We start from the raw sequence: 27,598 nt of genomic DNA, 5'->3' as shown, positions 1-27,598 counted from the left end.
TTCGGGCACAATGACTGGAATGAGAGGATGATCTTTTGCGGTCGCATCGCCGCAGTCGCGCCTGGAAACACCTGCCGATGAGTGTTGCGGCGACGACGATCGGGCCAAAATGTCTGCCGCCCCGCCGCAGTCGCGCCGGCAAAACCACGTGTCGCAGGCGAAACGCAACACAAGGTAATAAGTAGCCGTTCTATTATATATATGTTGTCAATGCGTAATATATTTAGCGTTCGGCTTGGTCGCGGCTGAGAACGTCAATCCCGGGCTGGTACGCGCCGTCTTTCCCGTCGCTGGAAGCCGCCGAAATGTACTGAGTTGAATACGCCATTCATTTTAGAGTTGGTCGAGCCTCAGAAACGAAAACAATAAACACAGAAAGGGTATGCCGTAGAATACGGTGGATTTGAAGCTGTTTGGAAAAGGATCGTCGGGCATTGTCGTCAGATTTCTTTCTTCTTAACGACAAAGAACACATTGTATATAAGGCAAGGGGAATTATCAAAATAAAGAAGCTTAACGTGATGACCGGGAAGCACGTCAGACACAAAAAAAAAAAGAAAAAAAGAAAGAAAGAAAAGGAAAGCAGTGCGGAAATTTGCAAAAAAGAAGAAAGAAATAAAAGAACTGTTTCTTTTGTACAAGATGAGGAGCTATGAAGTAATAGAAGAAACGCATTTAGAACATCCGGTGGTAGGCAAAGGGCTATGGCGTTGCGCTTCAGACCTCGAGGTCAGAGGTTCGATCCCGGCCGCGACGACCGCATTTCGACTGGGGCGAAATGCGACCACGCTCGTTTATAACATATAGACTAAGGTTCGGGTGAAGGTTAAAGAAGCACAGGTGGTAATAAATAATCGGGAGTCCTCCACTACGGCGTGCCTCATGATCAGGTTGTTATTGGCACGTAAAACGCATAATTTATTTTTGTCAGCATTGCCGTTTGTTGGGCGTGTTGGTAAACTGACTTGGAAAGCATATTGAGCGCTTGCGAACAAGGGCGGAAGGGAGACGACATGACAAGCACATTGTGGTGTCGTCTTCCTTCTGTCCTTGTTCGCTAGCGCTAAATATGCTTTCCAAGTTATTTTTGTCACACGCATTCAACGTTATGAGTGTTCACTTTATCGATGCCGAGTCTTATAGACAATGCACACATTTTCGGCCTTTCTCCCATTTTAATCGCACTACTGCATGTGGTGTCCAGCGACTCTACAAAACATTCAAAACACGTTTTGCGCCAAGCGCAAGCAATCTTCCTCGAGAAGCGCGCAAGCGCTATAGACGTCATCTGCGCCATGCCTCTTCGTTCTCGCGCGGCAAGATAAACTATTGTATCTGCTCAGGTCAGGATACAGACGAATAATTTCTGAACGAGTAACAGTGCATCGCATTCAACCAACGACAGTTTTTTTTCTTTTTTAAGGACAGTCAGGGGGTTGCACACAGGCTATGAAAAGCTTTCGACGAGCAGTTCCCTCTCGAAGAATTATCAGCGCTATTTTTGCTCGGTCTGCAGCGCCTGATCCCGTATCGCCGCGTGCACGAGGCAGTCGCGAAGACTGTGCAGGATTTTCGAAGCCCACTTGTTTAGAGTGCCTTGCGCAGATCAGCGGTTCAGCCGAAGCTGAACAATGCGCTGACCACTAGCCACGAGACCACCGTCAGCGTTATGACGTTTTCGCGCTCGGAGTGAAAACGCGAGGGGCGCATGTGTGTATCCCCGGTAAGAGATAATGAATCACTGGCCGCTAGCCAGGGAAACATCGGAGCGCCACGCGCGTCAGCTCGCCGTGGCACGTTTCTTGTCTAAAAAAAGCGCACTCATTACACAGCCGAACCCGTTATCACTTCGCAAGTCCCTCCTTCCGAGGAGCGTGGGCGTCGGGTCTATCGTGACTGCGCCAGGAGTGGTTTCAGAAGTAGAAGGGAGGTTTTCTCCTCTAGCTTTAACCTAATATAAAGGTTATATATATATATATATATATATATATATATATATAGGCTATATTTACGCGATAGTGTTAAGGAGTCCGTCTCGCAGAAAGTCCGGCGTCCGCGTCCTGTGTCCGGTGTCGGACATCGTTCAGGCAAGAAAGGGATTTTCGAGCCACCCGTACCCAGGTCATCCATGCGCCACAAGGAATTTAATGCACTAATTGAATTTCGCAAGCTAAGATACGTGGAAAAATGGTAAACTACGACATACACACAACCTGCAGACATGATAGCTCTCGGATTGTAATTTGACTATACGAGAAAACATCATTCTGTTACGCGAAAACTGAAAGAAAAACCTTTTCCAGCGCTTCTACAATTCACAGACCGGCCGCGGCGTCTGCCATTTGAGCAAGCCGGCGCGTGGGTGCCTCGGGGGCTACGGAGCGGCGAGCCCGGTTCCTTGCAATACCTCCAGCTGGCGCTCGCCTGCGCCGCAACGGGGCCCAAGCAAGAGGCCGTGTTTCTACCACAAAGCCCGCCTTCGAGCATAGCGTTCGCGGCCAACGTTTTCCGGTCAACATTACGGTTACACACGCTCCAGTTGCCGGGAAGCGTGAGAAGCAGTCAGGGATCGTTGAATGCTGCCGCGTTCCACTCTTAACGGCGAAGCTTAAACGTGCTCCAAAATTTTCTTCTCACAATATTTGAATTTCCATCTTCCTTGTCTCTACATATAGTCATCACCAGAAGTCGCGTCTTATCTGCCATCGTTATGCTAGAAATCTTCGAGAATAAAGCTAGATACTCTATAAAGGCGTTTCCTCACCCGTACGTTCTACACTGGATAAGCTGATCGAATATCATACCTTACTGTATATTTTTCTATATTTGATAAGGCGAATGAGCACAGTACCTTTCGGCCCTCAGTATTTTGTTTGCAATGTGCCAACACTCTACACACGCGCCGTGGCTGTTTAGTGGCTTTGGCGTTTTACGCAGCCAAGCACGAGGTCGCGGCCGGATCAAATCCCGGCCGGGGTGGCCGCATTCCGATGGGGGGCGAAGTGCAAAAATGCCCGTGTACCGATGCGTGTTAAAGAACCCCACATGGTCAAAATCCAGAGTGTCCCACTACGGCGTACCTCATAAGCAGACCGTGGTTTTAGCAAGTAAGAATGCAGAATTTAATCTTTAGCATTGTACGTATACGTCGCCGGTTAACATACAGACCTGAATATATAGCACCTGATGCCACAGCCCGCTAGTATAACAGTATATGCAGTGTTTTAGTATGTTGCTAGTGGGCAAGAAATGTATTCGAGAGTACTAAAGAAGCGCGCGCATTGCAGAAACGAACGATTTGCCAACCGGAGTGAAAGGTGGTATAGAAACCTTCGTGGGCGCCGTGGCCAGTTCCCTGGTTCTGCTTTCTTTTAATATTTGCGAACCCTTCTGGACTTTTCTTACCGTGGCTGCCACTGTCTTGTCGATTAGGTCATACTTAAAAGAAAAATTTGAATTACTTATTCAATGATGGGATCGAACCTCGGTTCCCCAGCACACACGTTCAGCCACTCTTGCGAATAAGCCAGATGGCACCCTCTCTCGCGGCCCTATGTTTACAACCATCGTAGAGGCCACAATCGCCCGCGCACTACTTCTCTGCCAGTGCCGTTAACTATAGCTCTTTTAGATAATCGCCGCACGTGTCACACTGCGTTGCACGGGTGCGCGAGAGAGAGCACGTTCGCGCGCGCGTCAGCTTCCTTTACGCCAAAAACGCAGCAATGAAATGGTCAAACTTATAGCATTTGATCGACCGCTGCACGAAAGCTTCGCTTCACATAGATTCTAAAATGCGGGTTTGGATTTGCATAATTTATTTTTCTGACCTTTCTTTTCTTCTTTCCTTCCCTCTCTTCTTTTTCATTTTTTATTTTTAGGAAACATGGTGCACGGTTGCCGCGGTCTCTTTATAAAGGTCGAGGCTCGATAGCAAGATTTAGCCAGCGAAGGTGGATTTGTTCCACCCTCAGCTCGCACGAGTGCACGTGTTGCCATTTGGGGCAAATATCGACATGCATAACTTGCTTTCGAGCACATGCACAGCCCAAATTTCGCTGACCACAGTTTGTTTACGGAAAGAATAGCCTCGAAAATCGTGGTGTTTCGCAAACTAAAATATTTTGGCCGCTAGAGGATGCTAACTGGCTTATTCGCAAGGGTAGGCTGAACGGGTATCTATTTTGGTTAGCAGCGTGACGATCTGCATGCAAGTAATAGAAGTGACAGGAAATCAGCGATCTTTCCTGTTACTTCTTTCACTTCCCATGTAGATCGCCGCGCTGCTAACGAAAGATTACTTATTCGGCTTGTTATTCCGCAAACCGCAAGAACTTGCAGCGAGTCTAGCCACGATTTTCTCGTGGCTAGACTCGTACTCGTGGGAACGTGTGATGCAATCGCCTTCCTTGCTGGTAACGCTTGTAACGCTCTGCCGGCACTGCCGGTGAGGTGAATGACACGTGATTGAGATGCATTATGTCACGCGTGAAGTTTTTCTTAGAAAAAAGAAAGGAGGGTGCTAATGCTGGTGGAACGCATGCGCGATTGGTATAAAACCTAGCTGCATTGCCTTGCCGCGGTTCAGTCGGTTCAGTGCGGCGGTCACCACCAGTGGAAACGCCGATCCGAGACACCACCTTTGACTTGAACGCATTGATGCATCGTCGTGAGTGTGGCAAGTACACTTAATTGGCAAGTTCATCGGCGTATCGTAGGTGGTACGTCGAGATTACGAAGCAACGCTTGGTTTTCATTCTCCGTGGGGTCTAGACGCTGAGCTTGAGGCTGTTGTGGCTCCCTCTTCACGTATGTTGCGACGCTGAAATGGATAGTGTACCGGGCTGTTATTGGAGCTTTAGCATCGCCAACACTACAAGGCGTCGTAGCGAATAGCTACTAATTATTTTGACCAGATGTGACTCTAAAGACGTGCACCTAAAATGTACGCGATGGTTTTGCGTTCAGTCCCCGTCGGAATTCGTCTGCCAAGGCCGACAATCGCACCCTAGACTTCGTGTTCAGCAGCCGAATGTCGTAGCCCCTGAGCCGCAATGGCCGATAATCTACTATGCGGAGACGCTGTAGGTCTGGTTTACATCTAGTGTACTTTGCTGCCTGACTCGATTTTATAGCAGAAATTTCGCAGCCAGAAGCTAACTTAGGCGTCCCACGTTTCAATTATACGATCCACATAAGATCGCACTTTGCTTTCTTTTGGAGCTGTTGTATTTCACGAAAAATGTAGCTATAATTAATGATGCAAAAAATGAAAATAACAGGGTGCGAATATTCCAGATCTCGAATAGCTCTGTTTAGAGTCAAAGTATCCGAGTTAAGAATTTGGCCTCTGGAGTGTTTTGATAACTTTCATTGCTTGACCGTTACTGACGGAGAAGAGCGGTGCATATGCGGTGAATGTGGCTTAAGTACCGCGCATTGCAATTAGAACAATAACTAATTATTCCTGAAACTTATGTTCTGTACACGAAGGGCATAGCCGCATGCATGAGGCTGGGGAGCAATCATGTTTGCACAATCTCCTGTGCCTTTAGCAAGGATATGCATACCTGGGACGGCTTGCACGAAGATTTAATAAAAATAATGAATTTAAGAACTCGTTCCTAAATGTTCCATAGATAACGCCTAGTCCGCACAAGAACGCGTTCTTAAATTTGTCATTATTTTCGTTATTAAATGTTCGTGCAAGCAGCCCCTGGTTTCGTTCACAGCCTGCAGATCCCGACTGAAGACCGCGGCGTCCGCATTTCGGGAGGCGAAATGCAAGAACGCTCAATATGAGTGCACATTAATGTAATTGGTCAAAATTATTCCGGATCGAGTCCCCTAATACGGAGTACTTGTATACATATCGTGGTTGTGGCACGTAAAACCCCAGAATTGCATCTTTACTGATATGCAAACTAAGAGGAAGAGCAGGGTGATCTAGCCTTAGCGCGGCCTTTCAGAACTTCAGAAACCGAGAATCTCAGGTACGTTGTTCAGTGCGTCCTCATTCAAAGCGCACCGTGAGACAAGCGAACAAGGCGACGCGCACAGTCATGCGGAAAAGAACGCATGACTGTGCGTTCTTTTCGAACGTAAACCCGCGAACCCGCGTAAACTGCTTCGGCCTACAATCCGAAGCAACGGAGTTCATTATTTTTTTTAAAGCATTGGGGTTTATGGACAGTGGAGGCAAAATAGACTTTAAGCATGTAGAAATAACCAACCGCGGGTTATCTGATTGGTGGCTAAAAACAAGGAAAGAGAAATTTCCCCGTCCACTAAGTACAAAATATATTACTATTCACGGCTAGGTGGCGTGAGCTACGGCCCGATTTAAAGGGGTAAGCCTTATCCATCCATCCAGCCTAGAAGGGAGCCTATGCAGCAGCTCTAGACCCCCCCCCCCCCGCCCCCCTCGGCTATAGCATCAGCATCCCTATATCAATGTGACAGAGCTATACCACAACGCCCCGGAATGAGTCTGCTAAACGTTGTCAATCACAATCTGTCCACATCACTTGTTTTCAACACTTCAGCACGAGCCAGAACACGCACCGCCCGATTATCCAGTGCACTCGTGGAAACGTCGTTTACTTCAGCAAAAGAGGCGTCTCGACGCTGAAGCGCTTCGAAGAATTTCGTACGCGAATCACTGTAGCTTGCCGCACAGAAGAAAAAGGTACGCGCGTAGGATTATCGCATAGCTGGGTTATGTAGATCTAGTCAGACAGACAACCTAGTCATTCGTTGAGAGATGCATTGGAAAGAAGAAAAAGAAAAGCGTGGAGAATGCTCAAGACTGGGTCTGACTAACGGAAATTTGAACTGAGCCTAATTTCGCACTGTGTGAAAAATGCTAGTGTCATGTGAATGTATGGCAAAGCGACACGCAATAACAGGACTGGTGACTTGCAAGTAATTTGACTGTTGTAAGTTAGCATCAATACTATATTTGTTTGTCTTATTTGACCGTGTTTCCATAGGTGATTCTGTCACGCTGGTCTTCAGCACAACAAATGGGTCAGTCTCGCAGCGTGGCAGTCCGTCGTTGCTACGGTTCTTTCCTAAACTGAAACATGCGGACCATGAAGTCTGGCTTTCTAAATGCATGCAAAGTGCCATCCAGGCTCATGCATATTTTCGTAAACTCCTGTAGCTTTCGGAAGTAACTGAACCAGCTGTGTCCTCTAGAAACTGTTTCGTTGCTATACATGTGTTCATTCAACTTGTTTCAAGCCAGACATGGTCTATTTCTCTTCTTTTGCTTTTCGTTCACGGCTGCGCGTTCGACTATAGTCAACGCTGAATGCGGTAGCTGTCATTCACCGACCCGCTCCCATCACACACACACACACACGCACACACACATTTCGAACGCTTGAATGTGGGTCAGTGGGTTCAACAAGGCAATTCGCATGGGAAAAAGTAAAATATACGAGCCTCCTGATGTACTTCACGTTAAAGACAATTTCCCAAGTTGGCTTCTTCGCATACGTCTGTCACCCGAAACCAGGAAGTTCGACAACAGCTTCCTTGAACCGTCACTTACAGTACGTAGATCGACTGCAGTAGTGGCGCTTCTTTGCATGCACTTTGTTTCTTTTATTCTTATCACGATAGCAGTTACGCCTTCACTTCAACTTAACTTCACATTCATCATATCCCAGTGAAAACTCTTCGTCCGTAGGGCATTCGAATCTTGTTCCGATATCCGTGCACCGTTTCGGATACAAATGGGACATCCACCAGACTGAATACCGCAGACGCCCCAAGGATATCGCACATGGACATGTTTCAGATAATCTACCGCGGTACGTGTCCCAGGGATATCGCATATGGCCCCTTTTCGGCATACTGCATGCGTGAGTGTTTGTTCTCGAAGAGACTTTGTCCGAGCTTCCTCGTAATAGAATTGTATTCTTCCAAGTTCGAATTACATTCTGAAGCTATCGTGTCTGCAGCTCGTGTGTACGCTGTAATTTACAAATTTTTCTGGCACAATGCACTTTGAGAACTTCATTTAGTTTAATAAGTCACTTGCGCTTGGCGGAAGGCCTAGAAGAATGAGGCATATGCCGCACCATTCCATTGCATATACCATTGCATGCGTAGCGTGCGCATGCAATGCGCATACTTCATGATGCGTAGGGGCTTCGCCCGTTGCATCTGCCGCACAGGGGTGGGCTGCGACCATAACACACATTGTGGCAAACACTGCAAAAGGCTTTAGCATATGTCCGTGAAATGTACTCGGCATGTCCCCACGATGTCCCTCGCGCACACGCAAGTGATGTCCGCAGGGCCGCACGACACGGAAAGTGTAGCCAAATGGTCATGTGAGGGACGTCCTCAGGACGTATACTCGGAAGATCCCCTGCGGTATCCTTGTCCTGGCAGTGGATATCTATATCAAATCCATAGGACGTTATCACTGGGGCACTACTGTAGTTATACGGCGAAGACAAACAACGACGGGGATGATGATCTCTATTCGCGGCTACAAATAGTTAGCAAGTCTGTTTAAGCTAATCTGCCTTTAAATCTATTGCAGTCAAGCATTATTATGCTTGCTCTCTGTCGCTTCATTAAAACTTCTCTCACATTGCACACTTAATTGCCTATGAATTGAATTCTGGGGTTTTACGCGTGCCAAAACCACCATTTGATTATGAGGCGCACGTCTTATATATAGGGGGGACTCCAGATTAATTTTGACCACCAGGGGATCTTTAACTAGCCCCCAAAGCAAGGGGCACGTGCGTTTTTGCATTTCGTCCCAATCGAAATGCCGCGGCCGGGATTTAATCCGGCGACCTCATGCAATTAGCAGCGCAACACCATAGCCGCTAATTAAGCCATCGCGGCGGGTACACAATTACCTATGCCTGTAATAACCCCGGCTCCATCAATCTTTCGTGATTTTTCTTTTTCACACAAACCAAATGAGATGGAAGCTCAGTTTTCGTCTTTGCGCAGTAAACTTGGAGCTCTATATAAGGCCGTGCTCAGACTGCTTGCTGACCGCGTCTCATATAGGTCGATAACTTTATTGGACGGCAATCGAAAACTTGCTGCGCATGGTCTGCTGTTGAGCGCTATTGAAGCTTTGGTTCCGGGCTTTGGATGCTGCGTCCAAAAGGACTCGGAATGAAAATACTCGTGTACGGAGATAGGTGCAGTTCAAGTGACAAATCCCGCAGTTTTCCGCTGTGCGACGCCTGTCATAGCGCCATTAATTATAACGGGTACAAGCACAGCGTGCAGTTTGTGGCACTGATTGTGCGCCCACACACGGTAAGTATATTTGCATCTGGACATACAGTTTGAAAGTACCCAGGCAACACAGACATCCCAAGGTTGTTTGATGGATATCCCTGTAAGGATGTTAAGGAGATCCCAGGGATGTTCCTAAGATGTCCTACGCTAATCCAGAGAACCTCCCATGCGAAACACCGAAAGATGTCACACGTAGGTCCCGTCCGGGCCTCCTTCGGATGTTATCTGGATGCGGGATGGAGGTGTATATCCCTCGCTTGGGACATATAAAATGGATGTCATTTGCCATGCTTTTTCTAGGCACATGGTGGCCTTTGCATGCAAATGAGCGGATCAATAAAGCTTGCACAGCTTAATTGCAACTTGTCATCGGGCTGCCTAACTGCATGAATTTTGCGAACAGTCATATCCCAAGAAAAGATCAACATTGTGCCAGGACCACCACCGCACCACCACCGGAAGTACTGATCGGCACAATCCGGCGATATTTGCGTGTTACATTATTGGCAGGGAATAAATGCGATATTTATGATTTGTGCAGGAGTCATCATCATCATCATCAGCCTAGTTACGCCCACTGCAGGGCAAAGGCCTCTCCCATACTTCTCCAACTACCCCGGTCATGGACTAATTGTGGCCATGTTGTCCCTGCAAACATCTTAATTTCATCCGCCCACCTAACTTTCTGCCGCCCCCTGCTACGCTTCCCTTCCCTTGGAATCCAGTCCGTAACCCTTAATGACCATCGGTTATCTTCCCTCCTCATTACATGTCCTGCCCATGCCCATTACTTTTTCTTGATTTCAACTAAGATGTCGTTTACCCGCGTTTGTTGCCTCACCCAATCTGCTCTTTTCTTATCCCTTAACGTTACACCCATCATTCTTCTTTCCATAGCTCGTTGCGTCGTCCTCAATTTCAGCAGAACCCTTTTCGTAAGCCTCCAGGTTTCTGCCCCATATGTGAGTACTGGTAACACCCAGCTGTTATACACTTTCCTTTTGAGGGATAGTGGCAACCTGCTGTTCATGATTTGAGAATGCCTGCCAAACGCACCCCAGCCCATTCTTATTCTTCTGGTTATTTCAGTCTCATGATCCGGATCCGTGGTCACTACCTGCCCTAAGTAGATGTATTCCCTTACCACTTCCAGTGCTTCGTTACCTATCGTAAACTGCTGTTCTCTTCCGAGACTGTTAAACAATACTTTAGTTTTCTGCAAATTAATTTTCAGACCCACCCTTCTGCTTTGCCTCTCCAGGTCAGTGAGCATGCATTGCAATTGGTCTCCTGAGTTACTAAGCAAGGCAATATCATCAGCGAATCGCAAGTTGCTAAGGTATTCTCCATCAACTTTTATCCCCAATTCTTCCCACTCCAGGCCTCTGAATACCTCCTGTAAACATGCTGTGAATAGCATTGGAGATATCGTATCTCCCTGTCTGACGCCTTTCTTTATAGGGATTTTGTTGCTTTCTTTGTGGAGGACTACGGTGGCTGTGGAGCCGCTATAGATATCTTCCAGTATTTTTACATATGGCTCATCTACACCCTGATTCCGTAATGCCTCCATGACTGCTGAGGTTTCGACTGAATCAAACGCTTTCTCGTAATCAATGAAAGCTATATATAAGGGTTGGTTATATTCTGCACATTTCTCTATCACTTGATTGACAGTGTGAATATGGTCTATTGTTGAGTAGCCTTTACGGAATCCTGCCTGGTCCTTTGGTTGACAGAAGTCTAAGGTGTTCCTGATTCTATTTGCGATTACCTTAGTAAATACTTTGTAGGCAACGGACAGTAAGCTGATCGGTCTATAATTTTTCAAGTCTTTGGCGTCCCCTTTCTTTTGGATTAGGATTATGTTAGCGTTCTTCCAAGATTCCGGTACGCTCGAGGTTATGAGGCATTGCGTATACAGGGTGGCCAGTTTCTCTAGAACAATCTGACCACCATCCTTCAACAAATCTGCTGTTACCTGATCCTCCCCAGCTGCCTTCCCCCTTTGCATAGCTCCTAAGGCTTTCTTTACTTCTTCTGGCGTTACCTGTGGGATTTCGAATTCCTCTAGGCTATTCTCTCTTCCACTATCGTCGTGGGTACCACTGGTACTGTATAAATCTCTATAGAACTCCTCAGCCACTTGAACTATCTCATCCATATTGGTAACGATATTGCCGGCTTTGTCTCTTAACGCACACGTCTGATTCTTGCCTATTCCTAGTTTCTTCTTCACTGTTTTTAGGCTTCCTCCGTTCCTGAGAGCCTGTTCAATTCTATCCATATTATAGTTTCTGATGTCCGCTGTCTTACGCTTGTTGATTAACTTAGAAAGTTCTGCCAGTTCTATTCTAGCTGTAGGGTTAGAGGCTTTCATACATTGGCGTTTCTTGATCAGATCTTTCGTCTCCTGCGATAGCTTACTGGTTTCCTGTATAACGGCGTTACCACCGACTTCTATTGCGCACTCCTTAATGATGCCCATGAGATTGTCGTGCATTGCTGCAACACTAAGGTCCTCTTCCTGAGTTAAAGCCGAGTACCTGTTCTGTAGCTTGATCCGGAATTCCTCTAGTTTTCCTCTTACCGCTAACTCATTGATTGGCTTCTTGTGTACCAGTTTATTCCGTTCCCTCCTCAAGTCTAGGCTAATTCGAGTTCTTACCATTCTATGGTCACTGCAGCGTACCTTGCCGAGCACGTCTACATCTTGTATGATGCCAGGGTTCGCGCAGAGTATGAAGTCGATTTCATTTCTAGTCTCACCATTCGGGCTCCGCCACGTCCACTTTCGACTAACCCGCTTGCGGAAAAAGGTGTTCATTATCCGCATATTATTCTGTTCTGCAAACTCTACTAATAATTCTCCTCTGCTATTCCTAGAGCCTATGCCATATTCCCCCACTGACTTGTCTCCAGCCTGCTTCTTGCCTACCCTGGCATTGAAGTCGCCCATCAGTATAGTGTATTTTGTTTTGACTTTACCCATCGCCGATTCCACGTCTTCATAAAAGCTTTCGACTTCCTGGTCATCGTGACTGCATGTAGGGGCATAGACTTGTACCACCTTCAATTTGTACCTCTTATTAAGCTTCACAACAAGACCTGCCACCCTCTCGTTAATGCTATAGAATTCCTGTATGTTACCAGCTATTTCCTTATTAATCAGGAATCCGACTCCTAGTTCTCGTCTCTCTGCTAAGCCCCGGTAACACAGTACATGCCCGCTTTTTAGCACTGTATATGCTTCTTTTGTCCTCCTAACCTCACTGAGCCCTATTATATCCCATTTACTACCCTCTAATTCCTCCAATAACACTGCTAGACTCGCCTCGCTAGATAGCGTTCTAACGTTAAACGTTGCCAGGTTCAGATTCCAATGGCGGCCTGTCCGGAGCCAGGTATTCTTAGCACCCTCTGCAGCGCCACAGATCTGTCCGCCGCCGTGGTCAGTTGCTTCGCGGCTGCTGGGGACTGAGGGCCGGGGTTTGATTGTTGTATTCATATAGGTGTGCATAAACTTCACATTTTAGCAATATATATAGCCCTTCAGCGTTTTTGGTTTAGTCGCGAAAATAAAAACTAAATGCAAGTGTATTGCCGAACTCTGCCAACACATCCCGATATATATGTCTGCATTTGTTCATTGTTGAGACTTCGCTGAATGACACGTCCCATGGATGCCCGCGGAACATATTTCATGGAATGTGGGATGTCAGTTCTTCTTTTTCTTGGGGGGTGGGGGGGGGGTGGGATGCTGTGCGTTGTCTGGGTAAAGACCACGCGTATGTACAAGAAGTAGACACAACTCAATGCGTCGCTGGAAAATCTTTATTTCGACAGCCAAGATGCGCCAGGCGCAATTAAGTTTCTGCGGCGCATGAATTCCTTCGCAGCAGGTAACCGCTGCGGCGAATCGAGTTAGATGGAGACTGCTTTGGCGCATGTGAAGAACGGGGTCACACTTTTACGGCTCGATAAGAGCGTGGTGAGAACTCATGAACTCCGAAATAAAAGAAAACCCACTCTACTCGCATATTCTCGCTTTCTAGGACAGCGTTTGCGTAATGGCAAAGTGTCTGCACACACTTCGAACAGTTAAGAGTATCTAGTTCAGCGCAGATTAAACTTGCGCACGCCAGACTGAAACGCGAAAGTCCGAGCTAGCCGCGCGTGCGGTATCAAAGAACCAGCTTGTGGTTGCTCCCCTTTCACTCCACTGCTTGCTCGTCAAAACTTCCGCCCGGCAGAAAACGAAACCAAAACTGTCTAAAAAACTGATGCCATTATCAAAACTTTACTACTGCTTAAACTAGTAGAAAACACATAAAATATTATTGAATTTTTTAAATTGAATGTGAATATTATTTCAAAACATAGTTTTGTGCTCTATAAACACAACGCAAATGTTTTTTTTTCTTGCCGCTACGTGTCGTCGAGCTCATGTGGGGAATTTTCCCCCCCACCTCGCGTCAGCGCTGGAGCGCTTTTCATGTGTTGCAGCGCGAACATTGCTTGATAACAAGATTACGGGATTGCAGTGTACAAATGCAGGTTAACGTAAGGTGAGTTTTACTTTTCATTCAGTTTTTTCAAGGTTCAGCGAAGTCGCTCTCCTGCTTGGTTACCGCTTCACAAAATCTGAATGAGCGCTTCTTCCGACAGTTGCTTCTCTTCCGCAAGTTTAACGGCACCCCTGCGTATCTGCTTGGCTAAATAACTACAGGCTTTATCGTTATCCTGTACTAATGGCCGGCATATATTTTTAAAAAAGTAATAGTACGCGGCCGACACAATCACTTTCTTGATTCTGAGGAAATCGGCATGACAGCTTAAGAATTCCACAGCTTCCTGACAGGTTTGGACGCTTGTCGACTCTTTCGAATAACCGGATTAAAAATCGCACGTAGCCGGGCCGCAACCCGCAAAAGTACCCGCTGTGCAAAGCTTCGTCTGTGGAACGTTTGCTTGCGTAATACTTTATTATTACGCTTTCTGAATGCCTTTGTGTAATGCTACATTGACCTCAATTTTGCAAGGATAGCTTCTGTTGTGTTTTTAAACTTAATACCGCTATTAAGTGGATGTTACGAACAGGCTAGTATACTAGCAAAATTTATTGGCATGTTGACAGCTTCTCACTTGTCAGGATGACGTTCATTTTTCTGGCGCAAGCGCGTAAGATACGAATCCGAAGTCCCGGCGCTACTGCTGTCACTGGGATTGTTATCACGTGGAATCTGAGTCGGCACTGTAAACTCTCGATGTTGACTGTTCCTGGGGCAGTAGCCCTGCGGAAATGTGCATGCGGCGGAGACCGCCTGTTTTTGTAAACAAGGGCGCAACCTCTGACGCTCGTGGTCGAAGAACATGCGTAATTCATGCTGCATGAAAGACTTGTCTGGGCACCTTTTCGGCTTGTTTACGAAAACATATGGTGTGGCGCTACTTGGCGACGGCGCCAGTCGCCATCCGCTTGCTCGGCTGTCGCTTCTCTCGCGCATCGCGAGGCGTCTGGTAACTTTCTATGCCTAGTGTGTTAGTGATTCACTGCAAGACGTTTCTCGAGTAAGTTTGCTGAATCATTTTCTTTTTCTTTTTCAGATGCAGATGACATAGCTACAGGGTAAGCTCTATTCGCACACTTTATTATCTTGCTATCTACTTCAGATTGCTTTATCTCACATGTGCGGTTGCTGCATGCTCCACTTTTGCCAGCACTTCAAATTGCTAATAGGTATATAGTTTTTGCAACTTTTCCTGACATTCTTCTTTGCTATGGTAGCAAGTCCCGATGGTCAATTGCTTTCCCTCTTGAACTCCAATTTTTGCTTCTCTAAAAGAGTGGACATCAGCAGTCTTCTTGTAGCACACATTTAATTCAGTTATGTGGAAAGTTGGGCTAGTTGGTGATTAATCATCATACCTTACTGGTGAAGCAGTGCACTGACACGGACACGGCGAAGACACACTATCACACTACCCCACACTAGCAGAGAGTGTCTTGTATTCTTGTGTGTCTTTGCCGTGTCGATGTCAGTGCTCTGCTTCACCAGCAAGGTACGATGACACATTTAATGTCTGAAACTGTGGATGACTGTAGCACAACTCCACAGCTGTGGTACATTGTAAATTTCTGCATTATGACTCGATGCGGAGAGCACAGTATGCAAGGTGATGCTGCTGCTTGAGATTGTGTTGTTGTCGGCAAACTCTGCACTTGCATTTTTCAGCCAGCCACGACATATGGAGTACCTGACTTGGATAGAAGTATTAATTACAAAATGCTCATTTTCCAAAGTGTTGTGCAGGTTTCAAAATCTACATTGTTTCGTTATTAGCAGTGGCATCTTCCTTTGGAGCGTTACAGGTGAAAGAACTATCTGCTTTTATTAAAAGGGTACTGAAAAAAAAATTTTAACTTGAAATAACTGTTGTGTTATATTGCTAGTAAATATCAAATATCATTAGTAAATGAAGCTTAGAAGTTCTTGTTTAATTTTGAAGTTTGTGCAAGCGATGAATCGGAAAGGGCAGCACCTATCGACGCACTCATCAGCATAGGTTATGTATTTGGGAGCAATGTTGCGTCACAAGTTTCGCTGATTGATTTTGGTGACATGCAGTCATTGGCTTGTCTTGCACTCTTTGCACTGGGTGTCTACTTGGAAGCTTCTCACTGTTTGCGGATTACTAGGATACTGGTGCCGTGGCTGGCAGTAGCAAATTTGGTGGTGACATCTTGTGATGATTTGTCCCACTACAATGCATTCAAATTTTTCGTCTCTTTAGTGTTATTGTTCAAGAGAACTACAATAAATTTACAGTACATTAACAATTATGTTGCTACGAACACTTTACATCAGCAGTTCAGTAGAATGTTGTATGTTGCAGTATTAGTTTTGTGGGCTATGAGGCTATAAACTGTCACCATATGTCACTACCAGTTTTGTTCCTGCTGTATACAATAAATACATATTTTATGCATTTTACAGCGTGTATCTTCAAACCATATTCACACCAATCAGGTGATAGAGAAATGTGTTGAATGTAACCAACCCTTATATACAGCTTTCATTAATTACGAGAAAGCGTTTGATTCAGTCGAAACCTCAGTAGTCATGCAGGCATTGCGAAATCGAGGTGTAGATGAGCCGTATGTAAATATACTGAAAGATATATATAGCGGCTTCACAGCCACCATAGTCCTCCATAAAGAAAGCAACAAAATCCCAATAAAGAAAGACTTCAGGCAGGGAGATACGATCTCTCCAATGCTATTCACAGCGTATTTACTGGAGGTATTCAGAGACCTGGATCGGGAAGATTTGGGGATAAGAGTTAATGGAGAATACCTTAGTAACTTGCGATTCACTGATGATATTGCCTTGCTTAGTAACTCAGGGGACTAATTGCAGTGCATGCTCACTGACCTGGACAGGCAAAGCAGAAAGGTGGGTCTAAAAAATTAATCTGCAGAAAACTAAAGTAATGTTTGACAGTCTTGGATGAGAACAGCAGTTTACGATAGGTAGCGAGGCACTGGAAGTGGTAAGGGAATACATCTACTTAGGGCAGGTAGTGACTGCGGATCCAGATCCTGAGACTGAAATAACCAGAAGAATAAGAATGGGCTGGGGTGCATTTGGCAGGCATTCTCAAATCATGAACAGCAGGTTGCCACTATCCCTCAAGAGAAAAGTGTATAACAGCTGTGTCTTACCAGCACCCACGTATGGGGCAGAAACCTGGAGGCTTACAAAAAGGGTTTTGCTTAAATTGAAGACGACTCAACGAGCTATGGAAAGAAGAATGATGGGTGTAACGATAAGGGATAAGAAGAGAGTAGATTGGGTGAGGGAACAAACGCGAGTTAATGACATCTTAGTTGAAATCAAGAAAAAGAAATGGGGAGCATGGACACGTAATGAGGAGGGAAGATAACCGATGGTTATTAAGGGTTACAGACTGGATTCCAAGAGAAGCGAGTTCTAGCAAGGGGCGGCAGAAAGTTAGGTGGACGGGTGAGATTGAGAAGTTTGCAGGGACAACATGGCCACAATTACCACATGACTAGGGTAGTTGCAAAAGTATGGGAGAGGCCTTTGCCCTGCAGTGGGCGTAGCCAGGCTTATTATTATTATTATTATTATTATTATTATTATTATTATTATCATTATTATTATCATTATTATTATTATCTTTAGGCCACTATACTGCCTACTTGTATCTATACTATGTCATACACTATTTCCTGGCATTCCTTGGCCATCATTAGCCCTTGTGCCATAAAACCCCATACATCATCCTTCCATAAACCTCTCTGGTTACTTGGCAAAGTGTAAATGGTGAGAAATTTACAGACATGGTAAAACATGGCTAAAACTCGCATATGCTGGGATCATACTGTGCAGTGGACTTCTGCCCAATGAATCATTACGATGATGCAGTGATGCACAGGTTTCCTGCCAAACTAGCAGGAGAAACAGCACAGGTGGCATGGTAGATAGTGCACTAGCATGTGTCGCATGTCTGCGCTCTACGGGTTCATCGCTGTTCACAAGCATGCTTCTTAAGTCGCAGGGCACGAAGTGCTCTTCGAAATCAAAACTGTGACTGGTCTTGAGGTAAGAGCATATTTCTAAATGATCCTCCCACGCTTGAGCAAATGAGTTTCTTTAACATAACTAATGGTTCAATAGCTGATGATTAAGCACGCAAAACAGAGCCCAAATAATTTTGTGTTGGTACTCCTGTAAGACTCGTGTTTTGTGATGTCAGCTAGTGATTATTGTGTAGTTTGTCTTGCAAATGACTCATACGGTATAGCAGTACAGCAACGGTACAGCAGCAGTGGCTTCTCATAGGCATTAAGTCCTGTTGAAGCTATGCCCATGACACTGGTATTGGTCTAGAATTCTATGTTGAGTTCTATGAGGTGACTTGCAAATGTTATGGTATGTAGCTCATACATTGCTCACTTTCATTTGCACAGTATGTCTGCAAAGGCCTGTGGCCTTTCCAGTTTTGCAAGTGGGGAGATGGATAGTGGAGGCACCAAGGGCGATGGTGACAGCCGCACTGAGAGAATAGAAAGGTATGCGGACTAGGTCATCACCTGCAGTTGCCTGTTAGTAATTACGGGTTGTGCCCTGATTGTTCAACGCACTCTGCTCTTTTTGGCACGTTGTCATTGCTTTCCCAGCACAGCACACTCAACCAAGCACATCTTTGTTTCACGAACATTTGGCACAAAAGTTAGTTAGGGTGCTTAAAGTGCCAATCCTGGAACAAGTTCATCAATTCATGAGTTTGCAGTGGAGAAAGGAAGGTAATTTTCTGTGGATGCCATGTGAGAAATCAGCTGTTCAGAATGTCAAGTGGCATACTAATACTGAACTTTATTGGTACTGTTTACTGTGTAAAAGCTGAAGCTGTAATAGCATTAAATGCCAAGTGTTGTGGTGTGACTGAAAAAGCACTGGTATTGCATTTTTCGCACATCAGAATGGACTCTGTGTCCTGTATAAACTGAATAGCTTAAATTACAGCAGGTCCATGAATTATTGATGCTGAGATGACCAATAAGTTAACTTGTCAGTGCTCAAGCAACTTTGGTTGTGTCCTACCATATCTGCCAATTTGGCCTTACTGACAAAATTGCATTTGGCTGTGCATTGTAGCTCAACGTCCAATATAATTTAGCATGAGTCACTTTTGCATACAGTTTAACCTCAATATAACAAACACGGATATAATGAACCGCATTTGGCGGGCATCATATATACTGAAGTAAATCAAATGTTTCCCGTCAATATTGTGTAATAAATGTATGCTTATAACAAATATGAGTTATAACAAAGGTATTTTTACATTGGATGGACTTTGTTGTAAGGAGGTTCAACTGTGGTTGCAGTTCCGTCTTTTTATCATATGTTGTAAATACTTTGGTTTGCAGTATGATGAATTAGGTGCAACTAATGGGTGTCAAGTCACAGTTGTTTTGATTATGCGTGTGGCATGGACAACTTGAAGCAAGTACGCTTATGTATTGTTTTGAGAACCTGACCTGATGAGATGCATTAATTTATGGCTGCAAGAAATTGAAACATCTGTTACCCACCTATGAAAAGCAGAGCAGGAAACATTCAGGAAGAATCTAGAGAGCGAACAGTTTAAGCACCTCGTAGTCATTTGCATACTGGTGCGACCTGGAAATCAAAGTGGCAGTCAACCACTTGCCATTCCACTGCCTTGTCACCGTAACCAAGCACACTTACACTGTTTATCTTCAGTGCGCTGCTCTTATGTTGTCTGGTCACTTAATCCCAGACGCTGATAGAAGCTATTGGGGTTTTCTTTTCTTGTCTCATGTTTGACGAGACAACAAGATTGTCATAGGCTCTCCAGTTGATCTTTTTTGGTCATGGTCGCATGAGCTGAGGTGACAGGTATGGAGTACCTCTCATTCTTCAACCTCTGTGCCAGAAAGTGAGAAATATTTCCTCCTCTGTCAATTCTTGTTTAGAATGTTTTAATGCGATAGCGTTAAGGGCCCCGTGTCACAAAAGATCTGGTGTTGGCGTACAGCACCGGCTGTCTTGTGAAGGAAAAATCATTACAAACCATGCAGGCTCTCCGCATGGCACATAGATGTTACTGAACTAATAGCATTTCTCAAAGTAAAATGGGTCTGAAAATCGTAAAGCATGACTTGCACAACCTACAGACATGGATAGCGTCAGATTGCAGTTTGAATATGAGAGAAAACATAATTTTGTTACGTGGAAACTCAAGCACAAACCCATTTTGCAGCGGTTCTACCATTTGTAGAGCGGCGCGCCCTGCTTGGTTACTTGCAACAATGCCATCCAGATGGTGCTCGCATTCGTGGCAGCTGCACAGAGGTGAAGGTGGAGAAAAAAAAAAAGCTGCAGTTGCCAGGATGTGTTCAGGGATCTTTGAATGCTATCGCGTTCCACTCTTAAAGGCGAAGCTTAAGCGTCTTCCATATTTATTGGGACCCATGATATTGCAATGCGGCAGATTTGTCCTTGAATTGATTACTTTGTCTGCACATTTCTTGGTGAAAAAGTTTCACCTGCTGTGCAATGCAGGTACTTTACATTCAGCTACATTCACTGTCCAAGTCCAAGCACTGATTGAATGAGCAACCTGATCTGGTGATGTTTGAAATTGTTTTCATGCAGGTACAAGAAGCAGAGACGGGAAGAATTGGCGAGGCACTACATGACAAAAACAGCTGCGTCTGAAGAGAACACTGCCGCTACAGCTACGAAAGTTAAAGCTGCAATAAAAAGTGCTGACACAGAAAGCCACAGTGGCAAGGGATCTGCCCCAGAACGAAAGAATGTTGCACCAAGCGTTCGAATGACCAGGACGTCTCGGTAAGCTTTCTGGGAGATTAGCGTGACATTAAGTGCTGGGTTTCTGGCTACTTCAGTGTGGCCTACACTGGTGTTTACCTTATTAGCTAGAATTAATAGTGTAAAAAATGGAAGCATGTGGCCTACATGCTAGTCGCTTGCTCTCGCTTCTGCAATATCGTCTTGCAGCATCATTACAAGCAGCTGGATCCACTGCTTTTGGCCGATTTCATGACTACGAGAGCATTCTCAGTTGTAAATAATTGCTAATTTGTGAGTTGAATAAACGAAATGTGTGCATGTCTGCAATCTCAAAAGGACAGAAAAATCATTCCATTTTTGTACTGCTGGTCAGCACAAAATTACGCGTACATAGCATACTGTATTTACTCGCATAATGATCGCACTCGCATAATGATTGCACCTCTGAATTTTGTCTTCAAAATTCGATTTTTTTTCTTTCCCGTGAAATGATCGCACCCTGAACTTGTCACAGCGATATGTTGTGTGCCAAGTCTAGCTAATGACGATCGCGCTTACCATCTGTCGAATGCTACGCGAACGACTCTTGAAGACCTACCAAGTGGTCTGCACGCACCCAATATTCTTAAGCAGATGCCTCATTTCATTCCTTTTATCACTTTCCGCACTTCCACGAAAAAGCTACAACCAAGCTTGCCTCGGCTTTATTATTTGTAGGCTTCATAATGGTTTTGGTCAGCGACAACATAAAGGGCCCGCATAGTGATCGCACCCCTGAATTTGCGTCGAATTTTTTTTGACAAGGAAGTGTGATAATTATGTGAGTAAATATGGCACTCTACAACCAATGCCATTGAGTGCTGCAACACTAAACTTTGGGCAGGGCTTTGCCTTCTTTGCTTCTCCGCTGTGTAGCTTCCAGAGTGCTAGTGGAAGTGAAGAGAGAAAGCCAGGCATTGATGCAAGTTCTCCTCTTATAGTTGGATATTAAAAATTTTTGGAACATGAGTTTTGCGATACGTCTTTTAATAGTGAGATCGTTCTATAGTTAGACAAGTGTTTCATGGACCCTTTAAAACATAGCGAGCACGTGGTGGCAGCCTTATATAAATGCTGCAGAGTGGACTTGCTTTCTCTATTGGGCTGCTACTAGCATTGATTTGCACACACTAAATAGTACAACCTATTGAAACATTGTATTGAAAAAAGGGCGGAAGAAAATGCTGACTGCCGGCTTTGTTTTCGTTTCTTTTTTCATCAAGGCGAATATATATGAGCACCACTGACACTCTAGAAATGGTGAAACTGAAATAACCTTTCACGCAATTTTTTTAACTCGGCAAAACTGAAGAGTGCTTGATGGTCATTGTTCTTATCATCCATGTTTTGTTTATAGAGGTAGGTAGACAAATGAGTTGGCCGAACACGTTATTGTCACGTCGGAGCTTGCGATAGGTTTTAGTGGTCCCCTCTCTCCAAGCAGAGCTATGACATGGTGTAATGAACAAATGCGCATTGATCAAAAACTACTGGGAGCCAAACTTTCTTGGTCAATCCACTAAGTCTTGAAGGTCATGCGTTGAGCCGACACTTCAAAGGGGAAAATGCACAGGGGATGGCTTCACAGAGGGTTGGCTTGCTAAGGCTGGCTACGTGATGTAATATTCTCTGCTCATTTCCTTCAGCATGCTTTCTTTTGCATTTCTATCCAGTGAAGTTTACAATGCACTTCCGCTGTATGGTCTTGTTTGTGCTGTTTATTCCGCAGATCTGTATTCCTCGTGCTTGTGGGACATGACACTCGCTCAAGGAAACTGTTGATCACAAATAAGCCTCGGATAATGTTTGGTTGCACATTGTTTAGCATAGTCGTCTAAGGTACTGCTTGATAAATACTCTGTAATAAACGTGTACACATATGTTGCTATTAGTGGGGACCTTCTTTGCAACTGTGCACTATTGGCATGATTGGGAGAGCAGAGCTCGTGATTCTAATTTAAACGGCTTTCACATGATTTAGCGGACAGTTATGCAGAAGAGAGATTGCACATTGGAAGTAAAGAAACCTCTACACCGCACCTTCAGTTATTTTCGCACATCCTGTAGGGTGTAATCTTCCTTGCACATTCTTGTTCTGTAACTTTTTTTTCTTGCTCACTTAAGCATGGTGGAAGTGCAGGCGGCTCATGCAAGTAGGAATTGTAAATGTGGCTTTTTACTATATTCTCACAGGGAAAGCAATTCTATAAAAATAATGAAATTGCATTGATGAGCATAACTATTTGGGCGAGTTGGTCTAGGTTCATGATCTGAGCACAGCATTAAGCACTGAAGTGCAGGAATGAGCGTTAGCGGAAAGATGCACAAAGACAAGCGCTATTGTATGTGTGCTTGTGCACTTATGGTGCAGCTGTTGTGTTTGTGCGTCTTTTTGCAAACCGCTTCTTCCCACACTTCAGCACTTTGCATTGCATTCAGGCCGTGTACATCTATAGTTTCATCCCAAATGCTACATTGATACGTATAAAGCCAGCTCCACTATATTTATTGACTGTTTCAATTATATTGCGGCCACATGATGCATAGACCTGACGTTTGAGACTGCGTCATTATTGAGTATTGCTGCTACAAATCTACTTCCTGCCTGCGCCAAGGTCTGCACAAAATAGTCCTGTTGCTGATCCACCATTTCAACTCGGTTCGAAAAAATCCCATGGAAGCCGGTGACGCCGGTAGACTACAGAACATGTGAAATCAACTCTCCTATGGCTTGATTTTGCATGTGTCAAAGTAAAATGTGGTGGCATAATGTGGTTTCAATGCTGTACCTTATATCCACAAAGGCTTGCAGATCCTAGATGTGCAGCGGCTAACAGGCTGTGGTTTTACTGCTTGACACTCGTGTAATGGCAGTTATTAGCTTTTCCACAATGATCCCATCTGCGACTGTGACTGCAGTTTAACCTCAATTTAACAAACTCTGGTGTAACAAAATCTGCTTTGTAACAATGTTTTCTTATCTTGACCAGTTCTATTTTGTGCGTGTACTTGCAATTGAGTGCAGTTTTGCTCAGCTGTCCAGGTTTAATGAAATCCTTGTGGATTGGATCCACATACTATCGTGCACTATGAGTTGCTACATAACAGCCCGTTTATGAAAGGGCTTCAAGACTGTATGGCAATGCTCACATGAAAAAATTGAAACTAAACGACATTTCAATTATACTTCCAGCATCTTGTTTACAAGGCTGTAATTTTTCTTGGCGAGACAAGAAGCTGCAGGTTGAGTGCTACGATGCCTGGAGCTTCTTTGTAAAGCACAATTGCAAACCAACAGAAAATAATTTGCACGCTGCCTTCCACATGCAAATGTTGACAGTGGATTTCAAGAGACTTGAACCATCATATCTATGAATTTACTGTACTAGTATCAATCACGTTGGTTGCTTCATGCACCCGAACGCTTGACTGGCCAGTCAAAACAGGAACTGATGGAGAGATTGACTGCCTCAGCAATGACTGAACTAACACATGTGCAGTGTTCATTATCACTAATAGATGCCGAAAACCACATCATGGTTATCCAGTTTTCATGAATCTCTACAGCATTTTAGATGAATAAATAAATGAATAAGCCATTTATTTCAAAACGCGATGGCTTACGGGCCTAAAAATGGCAGTCAAGCATTGGTGGGCTGTGACAGTCACTCACATGTACACATAGCATTGTCTGATGGCAACTGCTAGCACAAGGTGCAGTCCGTGACAAGAGTTTGCGCTTGGCTCTATTTCTGATACATTAAAAAAAAGCTTTTTTTTTCGCTGGAAAATTTTCAGTATTGTCCACAGTATCACATATACCTGTAGATTCCACGTCCTAATTCCACATTCTCCATCTTTATCTTTAGTGCAATAGAAAGTCTAAGTCAACTGCAGCAACATCCTTGTCATTTGTCTATGTCTGATATGTTTCTTGACTCATTTTCTCCAGGAACTAGGCCTCACATGCCTGGTTCAGATAAAGTTCCCTGTCGTGAAACGAAGGCAGTGCAGCAAACGTAGTTCACTAGCTAGAGCACATAGGAACGCGTAGAGTGATCAAAGTGCATCCACTGTGATGCCTTGTAGGAATTTGTTGCCATACACAAATTTTAACAATGAGAGGGCATACAGTGAGTGTAGGTGTTGCAATTTGATCTTGAGATGCCCTCATCATTATTATATGAGCAGGTAATTTTTTTTTAAAGGCATGCACAATGCTCTAACTGCAGGAAGAAGGAAATTTGGAGGACGCTTAAGCTTCGCCTTTAAGAGTGGAGCGCGATAGCATTCAATGATCCCCGAGTGCTTCTCGCGCTTCCCGGCAACTGCAGCTTATGTAACTGTAATGTTTACTGTGAAATGCTGGCAGCGAACACTATGCACGAAGGCAAACTTTCTGGTTCTTTTTTTTTTTGGTGTGCAAGGAACCGAGGGGGCTGCGCCACTCGTTAAAAGGGGTTTGTGTTTGAGTTTCTGCATAACAGAATTATGATGTCTCGTATATTTAAATTACGATCGGACGCTATCATGCCTGTAGGTTGTGTGCAAGTCATACCTTACAATTTTTCTACGCATTTTGCCTTGAAAAATACAAGTACATTGGTTGAGTAACTTCCATGTGCCACGTGGAGGGCATGCATGGTTGGGTATGCGTGGTTTGAAATCCTTTGTGCTGTAGTGACGTCCGATGCTGGACGCTGGTCATTGACGCCGGGTTTTCTGTGACACAGGGCCCTTTATGCTATCGCGTTAAAGTGGCTTATGTGGTAACGTTAAAGCATGTGCTTCCACGCTGAACATTTTGCCTATTAGCTTTATCTGTATACATTTATGGTGCAGTAAACACCACAGTTGCAAGATGAAGTGACTAGAATTAGGCTGCAAATTGGCCACATATGTAACACGCTCTGAGAACAAGCTGCAAGTTCGCGATGTACACTATTGCGTACAGCATCTGAAAAGGTTAAAGAAATTGTATTTAGCTAAGTTTTTACTGCAACTGCAGCCTCTTAATTCAGATTAAACACTAGTTTGCTGCTCATTTATTTTTAAATGACTAGCTGCAACACAGGTCATTTTCATGCGGTAAACATCTGACTCGTGCTTGTGCCTTTAAAATGAAGTTTCTGTTGCATTGCATCACCGTGCAGTTTTGTCTGGTTTGAATAATGCCTTTGATAGCATTCTTGCTGTGTCCTTTTGTTGAATTTTGTGTTGGAAGGTTTGTCGCCTGTGAACTCCTTTTCTATTTTGCAGTCTTCGTGCACTCTCCCATGCTGCCAATACACAGGGTGCTTCAGGTAGGATAACTACTTCATACCCCTCCGCCCCTCTTTCTGTTTTGAAGCAGTGCATATGCCAGATGCTTAGTATGTATAGTTAATGTTGTACTTGTAGGAACAATTCCCTGTGGTGGCACACTTTTCATTAAATGTTCAGTGGATGCGGCTGCTACTGTATCCTTCATTGATGGCTTGTGGTGACACATCCAGTCTTGCGTGACATAACATTGAGCAGTACAGCTAGTTGGTCGAGTTAGTTGAGCATTGTAAGCATGTAAATGTGCTTAACAGAAGTGTAGAAAAGCACAAGGTGCATTTTGTCCTTTTTTTTTATCCATGTCTGTTAAAGTGCCCCTAAACTACGTCTAATATTTTTTTACACATTTAAAATGCACGCATTGCCTAGAAAATGCATGACCATCATCCTTGGCAAATGTGGCAGCAATTCACTCCACGGTTTCACGCTTCACGTCACAGATTCAAAAAACAATCCTGTGCTCCTCTCCTTGACGGTGCCGATGTCAACAGGGTACTCGCAGGTGACTTCACCAGGGGTTAACGCTGTCGATTAGTTGGTCGATAAGGGACAACAGCACCAGCATGACGAGAGCAGACTGTTTCGAGAAAGAAGGGGGCTCACTCATTGTAGGCCACTGAGCGAGCCCCCCATTCAATCCATTCCATTCAATCAGCTTCACGTGGAGGGTGATTGTGGGTGGAAAATGGAAGCTTTCTTGTGTGCTGACACAACTCGTAGCTTTTGCACCACTGAATAGTTTTGGAGAAAGTATGCGGCAAGGGGAACTGAGTGCAAGAAACAGTGGCAGCCAAGTATTCGTTCATCAAATGCCTGTAACTGTGCCATTATGGCACCATTACAAAAATTCTTGCACCTATGTTTTCATACTTGAATAGTGCACATTTTCTATTGTGCAACTAATTTTTGAGTTCGGGGTGATTTAGCGACTCCTTAAGCAAATTTACACTTGCAAAACATTAAGGCTGTGCATGGCTGTACCAGTGGACATTTTTTTGGCATAATTACTGCTGCCTAACTTGCAACTATGTATTGCTAGACACAGACAGGAAGTGGGCTTTGTCTTCCCAGAAGTTTTCATAACATGCTACCTCTCGGGAAGCCAGTTGTCATGAACTGAAAAGTGCTTCAATGAGACAGCTAAGCATATGCACATTAAGTTGTTCTAATTCTTTCTGCTTAAAAGTAGTTGCTATCTGTGTAGCGACTGTACGAGGCTTCAATTCTTTGAACATGCAACAAATAATTATACATTCTTTTCATGTGATGAATAAAAAATGTACACCGAATAGAAAGGCAATGTGAGCATGTTGACCAGAACTTCCAACACATTCCGAAAGCTGGGGGTTGTTGTCATGTGATATCGGTGACCTGCAGGCCGGCGCAGTGGTCAACAGTGCCTTGTGATTGTCTTGCCAATGGCTTTAGGTGATGAGATAATGGAGGAGAAAAGGTGTAAAGAGTGTACATTTTGAGAAAAGTGATAGCAGTGGATCTGTGTCGAATGTTAAGAATGAAAGAGCAATGAATAGCTTGGGTGCACCCAACTTTTGACAACGTAGCTATTCTGTGGCTTTCGA

The 27,598-nt window shown here is 44.5% G+C and overlaps 1 protein-coding gene across 8 annotated transcripts in view; it reads left to right on the top strand.

Annotated features, from left to right (window-relative positions):
- The window catches only part of Svil (Supervillin), a 360,495-nt gene that overhangs the window by 169,467 nt on the left and 163,430 nt on the right, over nt 1-27,598 (top strand). For 2 of the 8 annotated variants that reach the window (XM_075680923.1, XM_075680924.1), the window contains exons 3-6: nt 14,893-14,914; nt 18,284-18,385; nt 20,499-20,696; nt 25,956-25,999. In XM_075680923.1, coding sequence (XP_075537038.1) covers nt 14,893-14,914; nt 18,284-18,385; nt 20,499-20,696; nt 25,956-25,999 — 366 coding nt within the window. Of the gene's footprint in view, nt 1-13,739; nt 13,854-14,151; nt 14,261-14,654; nt 14,806-14,892; nt 14,915-18,283; nt 18,386-20,498; nt 20,697-25,955; nt 26,000-27,598 lie in introns of those variants that run through there. The other 6 variants (XM_075680926.1, XM_075680929.1, XM_075680922.1 and 3 more) reach the window with 6 other exon arrangements.

This window comes from Dermacentor variabilis, chromosome 2 (genome assembly GCF_050947875.1).
Source record: "Dermacentor variabilis isolate Ectoservices chromosome 2, ASM5094787v1, whole genome shotgun sequence".
Lineage (NCBI taxonomy): Eukaryota > Metazoa > Arthropoda > Arachnida > Ixodida > Ixodidae > Dermacentor > Dermacentor variabilis.
The sequence above is the reverse complement of the archived record's forward strand: the minus strand, read 5'-3'. Positions and strand labels throughout refer to the sequence as shown.